This window comes from Tamandua tetradactyla, chromosome 3, assembly GCF_023851605.1.
Source record: "Tamandua tetradactyla isolate mTamTet1 chromosome 3, mTamTet1.pri, whole genome shotgun sequence".
Lineage (NCBI taxonomy): Eukaryota > Metazoa > Chordata > Mammalia > Pilosa > Myrmecophagidae > Tamandua > Tamandua tetradactyla.
Window position 1 is genome coordinate 26257309 of NC_135329.1, and position 20228 is coordinate 26277536.

At 39.6% G+C, this 20228-nt stretch overlaps 1 protein-coding gene and 1 pseudogene across 3 annotated transcripts in view; both read left to right on the forward strand.

The window, feature by feature from the left end:
* DOCK5 (dedicator of cytokinesis 5) overlaps positions 1 to 20228 on the forward strand; it is a 241667-nt gene that overhangs the window by 150147 nt on the left and 71292 nt on the right. For all 3 annotated transcript variants that reach the window (XM_077152826.1, XM_077152828.1, XM_077152827.1), the window contains exons 19-27: positions 1705 to 1802; positions 1991 to 2080; positions 3463 to 3563; positions 6636 to 6770; positions 11459 to 11570; positions 12268 to 12338; positions 12936 to 13042; positions 14801 to 14937; positions 19342 to 19437. In XM_077152826.1, coding sequence (XP_077008941.1) covers positions 1705 to 1802; positions 1991 to 2080; positions 3463 to 3563; positions 6636 to 6770; positions 11459 to 11570; positions 12268 to 12338; positions 12936 to 13042; positions 14801 to 14937; positions 19342 to 19437 — 947 coding nt within the window. The remainder of the gene's footprint in view (positions 1 to 1704; positions 1803 to 1990; positions 2081 to 3462; positions 3564 to 6635; positions 6771 to 11458; positions 11571 to 12267; positions 12339 to 12935; positions 13043 to 14800; positions 14938 to 19341; positions 19438 to 20228) is intronic.
* LOC143677162 (large ribosomal subunit protein eL21 pseudogene) lies at positions 3569 to 6613 on the forward strand (annotated as a pseudogene).

Sequence of the window (20228 nt, forward strand, 5' to 3'; positions counted from 1 at the left end):
AATGAATAAATTAATGAATCGGATTGTGCATATTATCAGCTTCCTCAGGGGCTACTGGTTCCATTTTCTATTCATTCATTCATTCTTTCATCGTTTGTTTAACACTTGTTGTACATACTAAGTGTCTGGCATTGTGATGGTCTGTTAGAACGAAGGCAACAAAGTTCCTGTCCTCAAGTGGCTCAAATCTATGGGGAGAGCAAAAGAGACACCAAAAGTGTGTCTCTATTTTGTACGTTAACAGAGATATAGACAAAGAAAAAAGGGGAGACTAGAAGGGGATACAGACATGAGAGAGGGATACCAAGGTAAGACTCCCAAAGAACATGGTTTTGAGATGAGTCTTGAAATATAATAGGAGTTCACAAAATACCTAGTATTTCAGGCCATTTCAGATAAAGGGAAGAACATATGCAAAGACGTGGAGATATTTCAGAGCATGCCATAAATTGGGAATAGTGAGTGGTCTACCCGCCTGCTGAGGGGTAAAAGAGAACTGTGGGTGCTAGGACTGGGACAGAGAGCCATTGATGGGACCTTACTGCATTTAATATGATGTATTAGGATTTTATTCTGTAGACAGTGGGAAGTCACGAGGCACTGGATTTTGGAGCGTTCTCAGAAACTAAACAGTATGCAAGCCAATAAAACAAACACTGGTGAAGCACATTGACTAATCCAGTAAATAGTTTGCATTTGCAACTACTTATAGATATTTATATGAATCCATTCATTTTAAAAGTATATATTTGCTACTTTTACTAAATAATGCTCAATAAATAGTTTAATAGTAGCTTAAGATACTAAACAAAATGATAAAATACTAACAGCCTCGACCCCCACTCTGTTTTCCTATGACACTTCAGTAGCTCAACATTCATTAAAGCTGTGGGTGGCTGAAGACCCAAGATTCTGCATTTTAAACCCAAAAATATCTTGAGATTTTTGCCCAGGGCTTATCCTGAGGGATATGAATCTGCTCCACTTTCCTTTGAAGTAGCAAGCAGTCTGATTTGCCTGTCTGTCTATTTCTTCAAAGATCTCTGGGGATTGTAAGGTAGAGCACGAATATGATTTTGGAAATCAGATAAATCTATAATTAAATTCCTTTCTACCACTCTAGCTGTTGTATGACTTAAAGCAGGTAATTTAATTTCATGGAGCCTGTTTTCTCATCTAAAAAAATGAAAAAAATAAAATCTACTCCTTAGTGTGGTTATATGTGTAAATGAATTAATGTATGTGTGTAAATCCCCCTTTACCTATAAATCCACCCAGACGTACATAGTACTAGGACAAGTGAAGCAATCCCGTAAGTTAAAGGTACGGGCCATTACATAAGCAATGGGCAAGCTCTGCTGTCCCTCCCTCTGCCCCAGGAGGCTCAGGGGTGGGACGAGAAGAGAGTGCTTTCATTAGACTGAACATTTCTGACTGTGATGTTCCAGGCAGATATCGTTTGATGTTCTTGTACATTAGCGGTTATTTTTTTTTCCGCTTTGAAGAATGAAACGGAACCCCAGGGTTTTCTCTGACTTAGATAGGCGATAGTAAGTTAAAAGAATATATAATGTACTGCTTGGATTATCTGCCATTAAGAGCAATAATCTTTCCTTGAGAGTTTTGTACTTGTATCCTGTAATGATCTGGTTTGCTTCTTCTAATGTGAGTCTAATGCTTATGGTTTGTGGTCATTCTTCCCAGTTGACCTATTAGGCTTGTTAAATTGGCGCTCCAACTTCCAGAACATTAAACACAACTTAAAGAAGTTAATGGAGGTGGATGGAGGAGAGATTGTTAAGGTATGTGTATATTATTCATAGACTATCAGTAGTATAACATTTTAAATTAAATTAATCATTGCAAATATAAAACACATTAGCTGTTTCAAAAGTTGTTCTATTCAAACCTAAAAATTATCTCAAAATTTCTGCAGCATGGAGCTAAACTGAAAGCATTGAAATAACCTCTCTTTTTTCCTTATCTTCAGTTTTTGCAAGATACACTAGATGCCCTTTTTAGCATAATGATGGAAATGTCAGACAATGAAATGTATGACTTCCTTGTGTTTGATGCACTGGTAAGCAGTTAAACATATTAATTAGTACTTATTCTTGCAACTGTGTAGTTTCAGTATTTCACTATTATAATTGATCATGATGAATAGCCTTCTGCATAGATAATTGTATATATCCCTCTAATTATTTATTTAGGCTAATTTCCTGAAAGAAAAATTAGAAACAATTGACTTATATTGAAGGCCTTTATTTCTTTATTTCCTCTTAGACCTCACTTTTTGATAGGCTTTCTCTATTTCATTATGGAAAACAAGGTTTTATTACAGTAGACATCAGGAATCCTTTTAGCACCCTTTAGAGCCTTCTAGTTTTAAGCGAGTATGGTCTAAACAGAAAAGATTGTGTATGTGTATGTTTGTGTGTTTATACAAGGGAGATGGAATTCATCTGTTAGAGGTGAATCTTAGCCTCATTATATAGAATACACAACACAGCAAAAAATTAAACTCATCATATAGAGGACTAAACATGCAACCCATTCAAGAACTGAAATCAAGACAAAGATAAGTGATTTCAGAATCCAGGAAGATCAGAACTGGCAGTGAAGGGGAGGAGGCTGACATGTCCACACCAAAGATCATTTTCTCATTGTTGGGGTTAAAGTGCAGTTCAGAATTTTGCCTGAATGTTGCAACTGAGGAAGAAGGTAAAATTGCACCTTTACTTCATTCACCTGATGGAGAAATTGATAAGTTCAAGAAGTTGTGAGGGCATTAGAGCTAAGGATGTAAGACAAAGAGAGGAAATAGCCCCTGGCTGAGATCAGACTTTGCCAGATTCATGGGAAAGGAACACTAAGGTTATGGACTTGCATGACAGTCTCTGGAGACTATGGGTATATGTGGACATCCCATGTATCCCTTCCTTCACACTCTTTTGTCATAAGACATTGTAATAGAGTCATTCTAGATTATACACCTTTTGGCATCAACTTATGGGGCAGAAATTGGGAGTTTAGATTCAAGTCAAGTTCAGATATTAGAGGCACTCACACTTTACTCAGGAAAAGAATGTTATGGAATAACATAAGAGCTGCATCCTTAGCTTAGAATTTATTTTATCCCACAGAAAACCTCCCTCCATATCTTCCTTCTTGCCATCTTGTTTTCTCCCCAGACTCTCTTCTCTCTGAGACAGTAAGCTCTTTGAGGCCAGGGATGTTGACTCTTGTAGGCTTCTTCACAGCATCAGCATGGGCCTGACATATCATGTTCTCTCTGCCCATGTTAAATAAATACAAACCTCAAACCTCACTCCAGCTCTGGAATAGAATGTCCTCAAAAATGATCAATAAAGAAAAGAAGGGACCAAGATGATAAATTCAGCTTGTTGCCAGAATGCCTGGGAGTTGTACACTGCTACTATTTGTTTTTCCCTTTGGCAGGTATTTATTATTTCACTGATAGGAGACATCAAGTTCCAGCATTTTAATACTGTACTTGAAACCTACATTTACAAGCACTTCAGTGCCACTTTGGCATATGTGTAAGTATGATTCAAAGGAACTACATATTATTGGATTATTGGATTTGATCTCTTAGAGCTGGGCTGTTGAGAAACAAGAGGGATATAAGCTGAGTAGATGTGCCTGTATGTGCAGAACTTGGATTCTAAACTTACTCTGAAAGGGGGAATCATCTAAATGTTTCTAACCCTGGGAAAGCTGTCAAGTTCAGGCTCTTCTTCCTTGCAAGTTTCAGCAGAGGTAAGGCTATATCTCTTCAAGAGTCCAGAATATTCCTTTCAGCCAGAACTGCCATCTTGCAGTAATTTGTCAAAATGACGGACATGAAGGGAAAGAGGAGAGGTACCCACTATATGTTTTCTAGGCCTTTCAAAAAACATGGAGTTGTTCCTCTGGCCACATACATGCAAATCTACAAGAAAGGCATAAGGTAGACCTCAAGGGAATGGGTACTGTTCAAAAAGAAATGCTGCACAGATGTTACCATGGCAAAACTGGGAGGGTCTATAATGTTACCAGCATGCTGTTGGTAATGTTGCAAAAAAACAAGTGAAGGGCAAGATTCTTGCCAAGAGAATTAACGTGCATATTGAGCATATTAAGCACTCTAAGAGCCGAGATAGCTTCCTGAAGCATGTAAAGGAAAATGATCAGGAAAACAAGGAAGCCAAAGAAAACAGTGCCTGGCTTCAATTGAAGCACCAGCCTGCTCCACCCAGAAAAGCACACTTTGTGAGAACCAGTGGAAAGGAGCCTGAGCTTCTGGAACCTATTTCCTAGGAGTTCATGGCATAAGAGGTGTAAAAAATAAAATACTTGTGGATAGTTAAAAAAAAAAAAAAAAGAGTCCAGAACGTCCAGACAAAGAGTTGAAGCCGGTCAGGAGCAACAGTTCAAAGTCGAGACACCTGACCGTAGTCAGGATCGGAGGAGGCAGAGGTCTGTGGGGTTGACTTGAGCAGCGAGGGGATCAAACAGTGTCAAAAAAAAGCCAAGTTGTAGAACATCAGGCCATGTCTCAACCCTCTGCCACAAGTACTTTGTAGAATCTGTTACTCATTGACTATAAAAAGAATTGTTTCCTTTCTTTCGTACGAGAGTGGTTCTACCTCTTCCATTAGTGCATCCTAAGGATAGTCACCCATTTTCACTCTGTACTTTGTCCTCAAGTGCCTGCTTCACCGTGGTATTGTAGGTTACCTGTCCTCCCCACCCCGAGTCCTCTTGCATTCCAGCTGTTGTGCAGAGCAATGCAGTAACTAGTGACAGAAATGTAGTTGGGCATAGTAAATGATCTTTCTGACAGTGATCTTGCAAAATCATGCCAGTTGCTACCTGATGATCTATCACGGTAACTGCTGAACTTTTCTGCCAGGTCAGAACATTGGTATCTTGTATTCTTTTCTGAACTGAATAAAGTTCTTTTTTTTCTTTGGACGAAGGTCCAGAAATGTAATTAAAAAGTTATATAAAAGAGGTATTACGTACCACAGTCACTAGCTAACAGAATGGATATTATGGCCGCTGGATTGGGGAAGCAGAGGATCCAGAACATTCCTTTCAGCCAGATCTTCCATCTTACAGTAATTTGCCAAAATGACTGACACAAAGTAAAAGAGGAGAGGTACCCACTATATGTTTTCTCGGCCTTTCCAAAATCATGGAGTTGTTCCTCTGGCCACATACATGCAAATCTATAAGAAAGGCGATATTGCAGACATCAAGGGAATGGGTACTGTTCAAAAGAGAATGCCCCACAAGTGTTACCATGAGAACATTGGAAAGGTCTATAATGTTACCCGTAGTTTCACTTTCCAAGTGGGTAGGAGCTTCAGGTGAGGAAATCCTACCACCGTGTATCTAAATTATGTTCAACCAAATGCAACATTCCAACTGTAGAAATCTAGGTTTAGGCACAAGATCTGATCAATTCTAACTTTCCTTTGGATTTTTCATTATACAAGGCAAACTCAGGGATTCCATGAAGGAAAGTTCAAAATATCATTACCCTCAAAAGTCTGAGTTCTTGCAACACCAAGACCATTCCAAGTCCAAAGATTTCAGAAAGATAAAGTGCATTCTACATCTCAGAACAGTTTTATCTGTTGGGATACTCAGGACCATGGAAGTTTGTCTTAGTTTCCTGGATGCTAAAACAAGTACTATACATTGGGTTGACTTAAACAACAGAAATGTACTGGCTCACATCTTTGAGGCTAGGAGAAGTCCAAAATTAAGACATCAGCAAGGCAATGCTTTCCTCCCAAAGTCTTGCATTCTGGAGCTGGCTGGTGGCCAACCTTGTTCCTAGGCTTTCCTGCCGTGTAACAATGCACATGGCGATGCTTTCTCCTTTCTCCTCTGGGTTCCATTGATTTCTGGCTTCTTCTCATGACTTTTTCTCTGCGGCCTTCTTTATGAGGACTCTGCTTTATGATTAAGACCCACCTTGACTTAGTTGGCTCCACATAACTAAAACTAGTTAAAAGCTCCTATTACAGTGGGTTCCCATCTACTGGAATGGATTAAGGTTAATTGCATGTTTTTCTTGGGTACATAATTTAGTCTGCCACCAAGTTCTAGTGCATCAGATTGAGCTCCTCTTCCCACACTCAGTGATGTTTTCATCTGGGCCATATTTATGGTACTCAAAGGGCAGAATGGAGCAAATCAGACTCCTGAGTCAGAGACGTAGGATAATTCTCAGTTTGGGCAGGTATAGCCTCTGCCTAACAGGCAGCATCTGAAGATGTCTTTTTAATATACCAGGGATTAAAGCATCTTCATGAATTGAATCCTTTAAATTCTTTAATTTCCTGATCTTTTTTTTTATCCCAATGAGGGGAAGAAATCTTCCCAATATTTCTAAACAGGAGGAAATTCCAAACCTAGATGGGAGACGAGGAAACTAAATTGCAAAGGAATTAGTTTCCTTGGCCAGGGCAGATTGCAGAAAATGTCATTGGAGTAATGACTTCTACCTCCCAGTATGCCATTTTCCCTTACTAACTATATAGTATATTCCAAACTTCACAGTACCACTCTGCTCCACTGACTTCTTTTTTTTTTTTTTAATTTCTCTCCCTTTAAAGAAAACTCTCCAAGGTACTGAACTTTTATGTGGCTAATGCAGAAGATTCCGGCAAGACAGAATTGCTGTTTGCTGCTTTGAAAGCCTTGAAGTACTTGTTTAGATTCATCATCCAGTCTAGAGTACTCTACTTGAGGTAATGGTAACTGTAATGAGGTGTTTTTACTCTCAGTTCTTTCTTCAAGCACTTCCCCTAAATATTCATGCCCATGTGTTGCTCTGTGAGATGTTTTATGTCACGACAATTGCCAAATTTTAGAACTTCAGGGATCAAGATGGAGGTGAACTCCATTCAAAGTATCTTTAGAGCAGTAGAATTCCACAGAATTCTAACAGGAACAACAGCAGGGATGCAGATGTCTAAAAATGTGCAGCTGGCAGGAAGCCTGTGGTGGTGACGTCAGCTCTGAGAAGGCAGATTACTGTGGCAAGGTTGCGCTTGCCAGAAGTGATGTCCTGTCAATACTGGGCTCACAAAATCTAGGGTCATGAGCTGTTTTGTTGGTATTAGAAGCAGAATGGTGTCTGGTGTTTGGGGGAAGATGTTTACCAAGGTATATGTTTCTTTGTTGACAATAGTCTCGGCCACCTTGTGAAACTGAGTCAGAGACGTAGGATAATTCTCAGTTTGGATGCCAAGCATAGCAGCACCATTAAAAATAGAAGAAATAAAAAAAAGAGGAGAGACCTCCTCTGGGAGTGCTTATAACCCCAACACCTTGTCTACTCCTCAAAAACAGCTGGGTTTCCAAATTGTTAAAATTTATTTCCAAGAAAGAAGGAAAAGGTTTTTAGATTTGAGCATCTAAATATATATATGTTAAACTTGTGTTCTGTTAAACATAAGCAAAATTAAAGGCAAGAAATTAACCTGGGTAAAAGTTTTCAACTTATCATGTATGATTAAAAGATTGATAGCTTTATTGATTGTAGATTTATTAATCAATACAAGAGTAATAAATATCCTTAGCACTAGAGATGAAAACAGGTAATTTAGAAAGGAAAAATTCATATGGTCAATTAAATATTTTGAAAATATTTATACACACATATACATATAGGAATGCAATATATATACATATGTGTATACTATCTTTTACCTATACATTTGGTGATGACTAAAAATGAAATTTGTCAATTAATGTGATTGGGAGAAAAAATGATCTTGCTTTTAATGCTGATAGGAGCGTAAATTTTTCAGACAGCAATTTGGCATTAGGGATAAAAAGTGAAAAAAAGGTTGAGAGGGGATGGGAAGGATAAAAATGTCACATATTTTTCCAGTAACAGCCCATCTAGAAATTTACCTGATGGAAAACAACATTCACAATGTACATTCAGCCCTTGCAAAATATAGGGTATATTAATGAGGAAATATCACTGTGAGTCGTATTTTTTTAATTGATAAAATAACACACAAACACATACATTCTTTTTTTTTTTGGCGTGGGCAGGCACTGGGAATCAAACCCAGGTGTCCGGCATGGCAAGCGAGAATTCTGCCACTGAGCCACCGTTGCAGCACCCAGCACATACATTCTAAATATACAAACACTTCATACATGGTATACCATCAGTGGCTCAAAATATCATCACATAGTTGTATATTCATCACCATGATCATTTTTTAGAGCATTTGCATCACTCCAGAAAAAGAAATAAAAAGAAAAATCTCATACATGCCATACCCCTGCCCCTCCCTCTCACTGACCTTAGTATTTCCATCTACCCAATATATATTTTTTAATTTTAACATTTGTTCCCCCTATTATTTATTTACTTTTAATCCATACGTTTAACTCATCTATCCATACTGTAGATAAAAGGAGCATCAGACACAACTTTTCACAATCACACAGTTACATTATGAAAGCTGTATGTATACATTATACAATCATCTTTAAGAAATATGGCTTCTGGAACACAACACCATGAAACATTCTTAAATGATAAAAGCAAAGCATAAAGCATAATTATGGTATTATCCCATTTCAAAGAGCTGTAAGTTTAAAATATATATAGAAAGGAAAACTAGACAAATAGATGTCAAAATGTTAATAGAAGTATTTTTCCATGCCACAGGTTGGTGATGTTTACTTTTTAGTTCTGCATTTTAAAAGTTTCTACAATGAACGTATACATTTCTTAGTTTTTTTTTAATTAAATAACTTACGAAAAACTCAGATGCGTGAATAGCTCTTCCATATTACCTAGTTTAGAAGCAAGCAGTGTTCATGAGCATGTACTTTATACATAGACTCAGTACTCTATCTTCAGGCAGTCTGCTTTTAAAGTAAATTGATTGTATTTTCTAATTATTTTGGACTTCCACATATCAAGAATAGTTTCAACATGGAGGGTTCTACTGAGAGAACATTCCTGTCACCTGAAAATTTGTTTGTATAGCCAACCCTGAGGTCCGGTAATAAAATCATCATAAAACCATAGAAAGAACCTTAATTAGGAAATTAAAAAATATTTTCCAGAATTAAAAAAAATCCGCGAATTCAGTAGCCCCTCCAAATGTCTCAGCGCATCAGAGTCATCGTTTTAATTAGCAGATGGAGCAAAGAAGAGTGCAAAGATTAGGATACCTAGTGAACCCATGAAATTAAGATGAGCTAAGATCATTGCCTTGTTGACCTTAGTCCTGGTGACCTGCTTGGGATCATTCTTTCCTTGATGTTTTCTTCTCATTAAAGAAGAGCATAAGCTGAGAGGAGAGTCTGACAATCCGTGTTTTCCCATTGAAGATGTGACAGGCGCATCAGTTTGCTGGCCCTGTCCGAGGCTGCAGTTGAAATGCCAACCTATCTCCCACCCCTGTGTGGCCTCTTCAGAGCTAAAATTACCTTTCAGAGCTCATTAGCAGATTAGAGTTTACCTTGATTAGGAAAATACCAAGGGTAAATTGTAAGTCGCCCACAAATAGGAGATTGAAATTTTTTATTTTGTGCTGTCTCCTATTTTTGTAGTCACGCATCTGTGGAGTGCCAGGTACTGTTTGGGTGTTGGGGTCTAGCAGCCCAGGAGATGGGACTTCTGCTGTGCCTGTGGTTCACATGTGGGTGGGGGAGGCAGACAGTAATGAAATAAGCCTGTGAGATCATTTCAGCTAAATCCGGGCTCTGAGGGCGGTGTTGATGTGATGGAATGACTGGGGAAGGCTGCTTGGGATCACATGGTCAGAGAAGTCCTCTGTAGGAGTTGGTGTTTGAGTGGAGGCTGAAAGATGAGGGACTGACACTGCCAGGGCACTGAGGGCGCTGAGTGTGGCCTGTTTGAGGAATAAAGAGAAGCCAGTATGACTGGAGCCTAGGGGATGAGAGAGGAAGGGAGAGGGGGAGGCCTATGACAAAAGGGAGGCATATGAGAATGAGGTCTTGTAGACTGTAACAGAGAGTTTGGGTTTTATTCCAAGTGCCGTGGAAAGCCTTGGGAAGACTGCAAAAAGAGAAGTAATAAAGTCTGTGTTGTTTTGTTTTGTTTTGTTTTTGCATGGGCAGGCAATGGAAAGCAAACCTGGGTCTCCAGCATGGCAGGCTAGAACTCTGCCACTAAGTGACCATTGCCCACCCTGGGTTGCATTTTTTTTTTTTTTTTTTTTTTTTTTTGACAGAGAGAAGGAAGGAAGGATAGAAGGAAGGAAGGAAGGAAGAAAGGGAAACATCTTTAAACATTTTCTTGTTTTATTGTATTCTGTTTCTCCGTTTTTGTTACATGGGCTGGGGCCGGGAATCGAACCGAGGTCCTCCGGCATAGCAGGCAAGCACTTTGCCCGCTGAGCCACCGCGGCCCGCCCCCTGGGTTGCATTTTAAATGATTTCATCTGTTGTGTGGAAAATGGATTATGAAGAGCTAAGAGTGAAAGCTGGGTGACCACTTAATAGATTGTTGTAGTTCAGGTTGTAAAACATGGTGGCTTTTTCTATCTTGGGACTTTTGTGTTTCTGAGAAATTGGCCAAAAAACCTCCTGATTTCTACTTACGAGAATAAGCTACTTTTGTAGTAGACTGACAGCTCTTATAAAGACAAGCAGATTGCTGTAATCAGTACAAGTTCCAATCAGTGAACGCTGAGGTGTGCTGTGTCCTGGGAAGCCTCTGTTGCAGAGCAGCTCATTCTGGGGCTCAGTGAGCACTAGCTTGGGTGGTTCAGTGGATAGAATGGACACTTAACTGGTTTTAAAGGCTGGGTTGCGTTCAGAACTATTTTGGGTTGAAAGACCTCTCTACCCATTGTCTGAAACCTCAATTCAAAAGACTCAGGCTTGGTGAGACAGAAAAGAAGTGAGGGAGAACAAAGGGAATGGTGCTGGAGGACAGAATGGCAGGTGTGGTGTGGTTAGGGAAGGTCATTGCAGCAAGTCCCCTGCATATTGGAAGCTCTGCTGATGAGCTGAGGAAAGGTAGGCACACTGGCCTCATCTGCTACTCCAGGCCAGCCATTTTTCTCTCCCTGCCACAAATGCCCTTAGAACATCAGGGAAGACTCTACAGAAGCTGAGGCACAACTTCAGGAGAATCCCTGTTGACTAGCTGACCCTAGCTGACTAGTTGGAATGTTCTGTGTTAGACTTTACTTAGAAATTACTACCCTGTGCTGAGGCAGATGGTAACATCTTCTCAACCTATTTGGCTACCTCCTATTCTCCTTGAACCCATCTCAGAGCACCCTTTTAATTCTCTCTGCACAATGTGAAATAACCATCATTGAGACCCTAGGCTTCCAGCATTGCTTAGGCGACAAATGTATTTTAAGATTTTTTTTTTTTTTTTTGAGACTGCAAAATCTGACTGCTTTTCTCTTTTTTTCCTGTTAAGATTTTATGGCCAAAGTGAAAATGGAGATGAATTTAATAATTCAATCCGCAAGTTATTTCTCTCTTTCAATACTCTAATGGACAGACCTCTGGAGGAAGCTGTCAAGATCAAGGTCAGCATGGCTTCCGTCAAAGATATTCTGGGACAATATAGAACTGGTCTTTGTAGGAAAGAAACAAAGTGAATACGCAAAGTGAATTATAAACCATGGTTAGCGCATGAATTTGAGGAAAACTCATAGGAAGTAAAGAAAGAGCTCTTCATTTTGACTTTTAGGTACATTTGTATTCTCAACTGTCCATTTGCCAAAGATAAGATCCCCCTTTAGATATCCCTTCAATGACTGTCGTGACCCCTGTGGATTCAGCAAACCAATCCTGATGCCGTTTCAGGCCATGGTTTATTATTCTTAGTCCTGCTCTGTTTTTCCCAGAAACCCATCTTCATCATCGTCAATATGTTTTTCCGTAAAATACATAATCCCTGACACCTCAAGTTTGAGGCCTTGTTACTCTTCCTTTGCTGCTATGGCAACTTCATGAGGAAGATTTTGAGAATTTACCTTCTTAGAAAGGAAAAATAAATTCCGAATGGACAATGCCTGCTGGTAGTGTGTTTCCTGCCTTTTCGGGAAAAAGAGTTAGGAGGCTGAGTGTAGCAGGCATCAGCTTTAAGCTTCATTGCAAGGACATCTGTATCCAATTCCCCATTTAAGAGCTCAATACAGACTTTTCTTCCTACAATCAAGCTATAAATTCTGTATTTGTCCCGCTTGGCAGCTGAATTTGTGTTTTGTGTTTTTCTTACAGGGTGCAGCTTTGAAGTACCTTCCTAGCATAATTAATGATGTCAGACTCGTGTTTGATCCTGTTGAGCTCAGGTAAATGGCAAAAGCACTTGTTTCTTGAACTTAACAGAGAAGCAGCTCCCCTGCTTGGTTAGGGTCTGGGCTGTTACACGTGGTTTGATTCTTTTAAGCATTAACCGAGCACTTTTTTCATGCTCTGGTCTGTGGAAGAGATAAAAGAAGACACAGCGCACGCCCTTGAGAGATGTCTGCACTTTCTCTGGGGAAATAAGACCTGCAGACATAAAATTAGCTACAAAAGAAAGTATATAATAATATACTTCAAACCTACACCTAAGTGTTGTAGGAATGCAGAGTCAGAGAACCATCAACACTGGGTTGGAGTTGGCCAAAAAAAAAGGGCATTTGGGAGCTGTTAAAGGTTAAGGCAGGTCTGGAAAGGGATGATAGGTCTGGATGTGCTTTAAGCAGAGTCAGCTGTAAGGCTCACTCTTCTAATGAGTGAGAAATGCAGGCTTCCTGTCACTTCCTAGAGGCAGACTCTCAAATCATTTGAGAGAGTTTTCCAGGTAAACCTTTCCATGTCCAAATCTCAGGGTATAGGGAAAGAGTGTAATGATGGCTTCAGCTCAGCAGAATGAAAACACTGACCATTGGTTTTCCTTCCAGTGTACTTTTCTGCAAGTTCATTCAAAGTGTTCCTGATAACCAGTTAGCTCGACAGAAACTTAATTGCATGAACAAGATTGTAGAGAGTCATCTTTTTCGGCAGTCAGGTAAGTCTCCACCAAAACCTGCTGTTTACCAAAATTCCAGTGTGCCTTCTTCAGCCAACACTTGCCTTTTTATTTTTAATGTCAGTAGTGGTCATGCCAATTGTTTGTTGGCACTGAAGGATCTCCTGGGAAACTGGTTTTAAAGGGAAGCTGAAGTCAGTTCAGTTTTCCAGTTCATTGTTCCTAAAAGAACAAAATCATGTGTTTTTTAATCTTTAATTAGAATAATCAGCAAGTGTTTTCATTAGAGAATTTTATCCTCGAAACCTGAAAAGTAAGAGGCGAGTAGAAAAGATGGTCCTTTTAAATAAATTCATGTTACTTATTGCATAATCTCAAAAACCCAGGACACAGGCCCAGTGCTGTGCTGGAGCCCAGTTGTACTGACTCGATAGCTGACTATGTGTATCTCTTCTCAACTCCATGTTCAGTGGCATCGCATTAGTAGTTGGAAATTGATCATGGTGCGTATATTGGCAAATGCTATAAATCAAAGCCTATTTTTTTGTAGGGAGAGCTGCCTTACAGCACACTGCTGTGGTGTAGGGGGAAAGAGCAGTGTGGAGTGGCAAAAACTTTCGTTGGTCACATGCTTTCCACTTGCAATTAGAGGCAAGCATGCAGCCACCAAGTGTAAATCACAGGGGACCTTCCCCAAAGTTGATATGAGGAAGAGTTCCATTACCTGGACCTTCCCGGGAAACCCAAGACTTGCAGGAGTGGGGCAGCTGTAGGACCTTATTTTGGAGTTACCACCAGGTCAGGGAGTCCCAGAGGATGATCTCATGTTCTGTGTACTTCCTGAGGATATGAGAGACCAGCAGTACTTCTCGGAAATAGGAGAAGTTGAGTGGGTTGATGGTAGGAGAGCACGCCTGGCCTTGCCACTGGCTCTTCAGGTAACTTTGGACAAATGGGTTACCTTCTCTAAGTCTCAGCTTCTGTGTTTGGAAGGAACGACTTGAACTAAATCATATCAGTAACCTGTTTCGGCTCTGATATTTTTTCATGTTATGAATTGGTGTTTAGAAATTTCACATGTTCCTAGAATACATTTAGAGGGAAGACTAATGCCTTCAGAAAACCACTGTATAAGATCTTAATATGCTATGATGATCTCTGCCTCTAAGGATGCAGAAAGGCTAAATGAGCCAATAAATCCCAGTAAAGGTGGGTACTTGAGCGCAATAGAAAACACACACTAGACAACTCTAATTAAAGGAAGTATTTTCACTGTTAATGTTCAGTCCTGTTAGTGTCAGAATAGCTAGGACTCATAGTGTTTTTTAATAGTGAAAATCCCTGAAGAAAGACATAGCAGAAAGATGATATCTTATCTTTAAGCTTTAAGAAGCCTAGTATTTCTAAGAATTTCATAGTAAATTTTCTCTGTTAGGTGAAAAAAATTGAAAAAGTATATAGCTTACTTAGTTTTATTAATTTCACGTAATACAGCTTTCAAGTATCAGGTTGGCATTTTAAGAAAACTAAAAAATTGTTAACTACTTTAAACATTTTGCTGAATCCTCACATTTACCTGGGATAGGGCTAATTTTCTTATTTTTTAAATCAGATTATAAGACTGTAGCTCCATGGCTAAGAGCATGAGCACCTCTGTGGGCAGAAGGGCTCCACCCCTCTGGGGTTGATTCCACAGCTCGTGCTATGGGAACAGGCAGAGAGGGACAGAACATGCTGTTCAGGAGGGGATACTGCAGCTTGGACAGGCCATGAGCTGCCATACGTTTTCTTCCTCAGAGTGCAGAGATGTGCTGTTGCCGCTGCTGATAGACCAGCTCAGTGGCCAGTTAGATGACAACTCCACCAAGCCTGACCATGAGGCTAGCTCGCAGCTTCTGAGCAACATCCTGGAAGTCCTGGACAGGAAGGACGTGGTGAGTCCAGTCAGCACAACACTTACTGGTCCCTTTGCATTGGACAAGAATTCTCTGTAGCCTTCATCGTTTCAGCACTTGGCTCCGGCAGTTCAGAACCTGGGTTTTAGTGCAGCCTCTGGCCATTTGAGATGCAGTTAGAGGGGCCTCCTTGCTGGAAACACCCATGCAAACCTAGGTTCAGGAAAAAGTCTCCTTAATGTTTCGGCTGATTTTCCTGGCTTGCTCAGTTTGCCCATTATTGAAATTCCTGTAAGTACTGTTAAGAATTGGAGCTGCATTTGGACTCCTCATCTTCTTGTAAAGAATTCTCTACCCTCCCATATGGGGTTGCTGAGAATTTCTCATTTCTATATTCTTACTGACACTGGTCCTTCCTTCCAAATGTTGGTGGATCTTTTATCAATTCATGGGACTGCACCCTCCTGGATTTATCATATCGTAGCAATAGAACAGCTCACAGTTCTATGCACAGGCCCCACTTGAGAGGCCCAGAGAACCTTATTGAATGTTTTCAGTTAAGCACTTGTTGAGGGATCAGAAGAAAAAGTATCTTTCCACAACCCATCATCATCAGCCCCAAGATGGCTGCACAGCACAGATGGTCTCACAGAGCAAGGAAATCAACTCTTATTTTTGCCTAAGACCTTTCTCAAACCAGGAGGACCATGGAAATATCTTTAGATCCAGTTTTGATTGAGGATATGAAGAATGCTTTGTTCTTTTTCCCACAGGTCATTCCTTAGCTCCCCTTTTAAAGTCCAGGTTTGGCTACAGCCTGTCATACTTTCCACCCCTACACAGGCACTTTTGCACTTCTGCTAATCCACACCTCCTCCACACTAGTACAGGAGGGAACTATTGCTTTCTTTGGCTACCCCTCTTCCCCCCATTCTACAACTATCCTTCCCCTTCCTCAGATCCCTGCAGCCCACTTAGCTATTTGTAATGTTTAGATGATATTTATTACTTATACGCCATTGTCTGTTTTTTTTTGCTCAAATGCGTTCCTTGAAACCACATTATAAAATCTAACAAATTTTCCCAAGGAATGTTGTTATTAGAGATTTGGATCCTAAACAAGGACTTGGCAGCAAATAAATGGATGTGACCAATCATGTCATAAAGATAATGATTTAAAAAAAAAAAACATGATTCAGTAACTATTTAAAATAGTAAAATGAACTTCTAAGCGCTGTAAATTGGCAACAGTGTCTTAAGGCCTTGGTTAGCTAAGTTAAACCACATTTGTATGTGTTACAGAATTCATCTGAATCATGTGAATCAGTTGGTTTCTTGTCCCAGTACCATCACTCCGTAGTCCTGTGTCCTTAGGCAAGTCATTTCATAGCTCAGTGCCTCAGTTCCACATTCAGTAATATACGGAAATTGTTCTATATGATCTCTTGGGTCTCTTTCACTTCTGTAAGGCTATTAAATATCTTATCAAATTTTTGGTGTACAATATCTCTGCCTACCTTCTTTTTTTGTGTGTTTTGTTTCTCTTTTTTAAAAAGTATTCTTATTGAGAAATTTTCACATACGTATAGTCCATATATGATATACAATCAGTGGCTCACAATATCATCACATAGTTGTGTATTCATCACCATGATTAATTTTTAGAACATTTGTGTTATTCCAGAAAAATAAAAAGAAAAAACTCATACATCTGCTGCCCCATACCCCTCCCTCTCATTGGCCACTATATTTCAATCTACCCAATTTTTTTCCTACCACTTATTCCCCCTATTATTTCTTTATTTGTCCTTACTTTTTTACTCATCTGCCCATACCCTGGATAAAAAGAGCATTGGAAACAAGATTTTCATGATCACCTGGTTACATTATAAAGCTATATAGTTATACACAGTTGTCTTCAAGAATCAAGTCTACTGCAACACAGCACAACAGTTTCGGGAACTTCCTTCTCGCTACTCCAATACACCATAAACTAAAAGAGGATATCTAGATAATGCATAAGAATAACCTCCAGGATAACCTCTTGACTCTGTTTGAAATCTCTCAGCCACTAAAACTTTATTTTGTCTCATTTCTCTTTTCTCCCTTTTGGTCAAGAGGTTATCTTTCTCAATCTTTCTCAATCCCTTTATGCCAGGTCCTGGCTCATCCCAAGTTCTGTTGCACGTAGGGTGGAGGGCAATGAGTTCATCTGCTGAGTTGCCTTAGAGAGAGAGGCTAAACCAATTAAGGAAATCAAATGTCTGGACACCAACCGAAAACTGTAGGAAAATCAGAGATAAGGCCCAATCAAGGGAATAAACCAACACTTCAAATGAGATACAGGAGTTGAAACAACTAATTCAGGTTGTTTGAACAGACATGCAAAATCTCATCAAAAATTAAATCAACGAGTTGAGGGAAGATATAAGAAGACTTTGGATGAACATAAAGAAGAACTCAAAAGTTTGAAAAAACTAATCACAGAATTTATGGAAATGAATGGGATAGTGGTAGAAATTAAAAAACACAGTGGAAACCTACAGCAATAGATTTGAGGATACAGAAGAAAGGATTAGTGAACTAGAGTACTAGACATCTGAAATCTAACACACAAAAGAAAATATAGGGAAGAAAATGGAAAAATATGAGCAAGGCCTCAGGGAATTGAATGACAACATAAAGGGCACAAATACACATGTTGTGGGTGTCCCAGAAAGAGAAATAATGGGGAAAGGCACAGAAAGACTAATGGAGGAACTAATCATTGAATATTTCCCATCTCTTATGAAAGACGTAAAGTTGCAGATCCAAGAAGTGTAGCATATCCCAAACAGAATAGATCCAAATAGGCATACTCCAGGGCACTTACTAATCAGATTGTCAGATCTCAAAGACTGAAACAATTTTGAAAGCAGGAAGAGAAAAGCAATCCATCACATAAGAGGGAAGCTCAATAAGAAAATGTATGGATTTCTCAGCAAGAAATCATGAAGTTGAGAAGGGAGCAATATGACATATTTAAGATCCTGAAAGAGAAAAACTCCCAACCAAGAATTCTATACCCAGTGTTCTAGTTTGCTGCTGGAATACAACACACCAGAGATGGATTGGCTTTTAATAAAAAGGGATTTATTTCATTAGTTCTTCAGAGGAAAGCTAGCTAGCTTTCAACTGAGGTTCTTTCTTACATGGGAAGGCACAGGGTGATCTCTGCTGGCCTTCTCTCCAGGCCTCTGGGTTCCAACAGCATTCCCCGGGGTGATTTCTTTCTGCATCTCCAAAGGCCTGGGCTGAGCTACGAGTGCTGAGATGAGGTATGCTGAGCTGCTTTGGCTGTGCTATGTTGAACTCTCTCATTTAAGCACCAGCCAATTAAATCAAATGCCTCCTAGCCAACTGCAGATGTAATGAGCAACAGATGAGGTTCATGTATCATTGGCTCATGTCCACAGCAACAGAACTAGGTACCTTCATCTGACCAAGTTGAAAGCTGAACCTCCAGGAATTGAACCCAGATTTTCAGCTCTGCAGGCAAGAATTCTTGCCACTTAGCCACCATTGTACCACCACTTTTCTTTTACTTTTTTTTTTTTTTTTGCATGTGTGGAATGGCTTTTAAAAGGGGGAATTTATTAAGTTGCAAGCTTACATTTCTAAAGAAAATGCCCCAATTAAAGCAAGTCTATAAAAATGTCCAAATTAAGGCACCAACAAGAGATTACATTCACTCAAGAAAGGCCAGTGAAGTTCAGGGTTTCTCTCTCAGCTGTAAAGGCACATGGTGAACATGCAACATCTGCTAGCTTTCTCTCCAGGCTTCTTGTTTCATGAAGCTCCCCCAGGGACATTTTCCTTCTTCATCTGCAAAGGTCTCTGGCTCTAAGACTGTATAAAAGTTTTACTTATGAAGTTTATCTTTTTTCAGAAATTTAAAGCCCCCAGATTGTTCCTATATGTAATAAGCCCTGAAACCCAAAGGTATCAATCTCTCCAAGATTGCATCAACCAATTGCATTCCTTTACCCCATAAGGGTGACACTCTTTCCATCATGAAGAAATTAAAATAGTCATTACCCAAATATCCCTGACAATTGAGAGAAGGTTCATATGTGAGGGAGAAGTTGTAACACAGAAATTAGGACTTAGCAAATGATTATGACTGCTGATTCATTATATAGATATTTCTTTTTAGTTTCTGGTGTATTAGAACAGCCAAAAGAAAATACCTGAAATTCTTGAACTGTAACCTGGTGGCTTTGATCTTTGATAATGACTGCATAACTGTATAGCTTTTATCTTGTGACTATGTGAATGTAAAAACGTTGGACTATTATCCCCTGTATCCAGTGTTTGATGAGTAATAAAATAAAGACATGCATGGAAAAAAAAAAGAAAAGGAAACTGGGTCAGAAGAAGTGTTGTCCTGTGTTTCCACTGCAGGGCCCCACTGCGATGCACATACAGCAGATGATGGAACGGCTGCTGAGAAGGATCAACCGCACTGTGATTGGCATGAACAGGCAGTCTCCCCAGATCGTGAGTATCTCTTCATTTTATCTTCTGTCACCCTGCCCCCTGTGCTTCTCATTGCCCTGTCTGCTTGTTTGGAAGCTTTGAGGACCAGTGGCTTGAGACCAAATCCCCTGGGCTCCTCCCATCAGTCTACATTCTCTGCCAGCAGGCTGTGCACCACACTTCCTGGGGAAGTGGATGGGGTCAAGAACCTCACAGAACCTCTCATCCAAGACCTCCCGGACGGGGTGATAATTGATTGTACTCTCAAGAAGATCTTGCTTTTGACTGTGATTTTCTGGTGAAGGAAAGTGAGCCAACGGAATGGTAGGGACAGTCACGAGAAGAGGTCTATTAAGTGTCCCATACATAAAAAGCATTCTTGAGGTACTTAATATTGCTCATATTGAGGGGTGAATAAAAGCCTGTTATAATTCATACAAGTTAGGGGAGAGACCTGCGGGTACCCTGGGTAGGCTGATAACTTGGTACCCATTCAACCGGGTATTCTTTAGCTTGACTTTTTTATTTCAGGAAAATCTCAGCATTTGTGACAGAGAATGAGGGATTTTGCATTCAACATGGACTCTGTTGTCTCAGACAATTCTCAGTGTGTATGCTCTTGTTCTGTATTCTCTTTCCTTAGAATAGTAGTAACGATAATAGTATTGGTACTACTAGCTGGAGTGCGATAATAGTAATAAATACCTGATGTATATATTTTTGTTGTTGTTGTTTTTTTTTATTAATTGAAAAAAGAATTAACAAAACAATTAGAAATCATTCCAATCTACATGTACAATCAGTAATTCTTA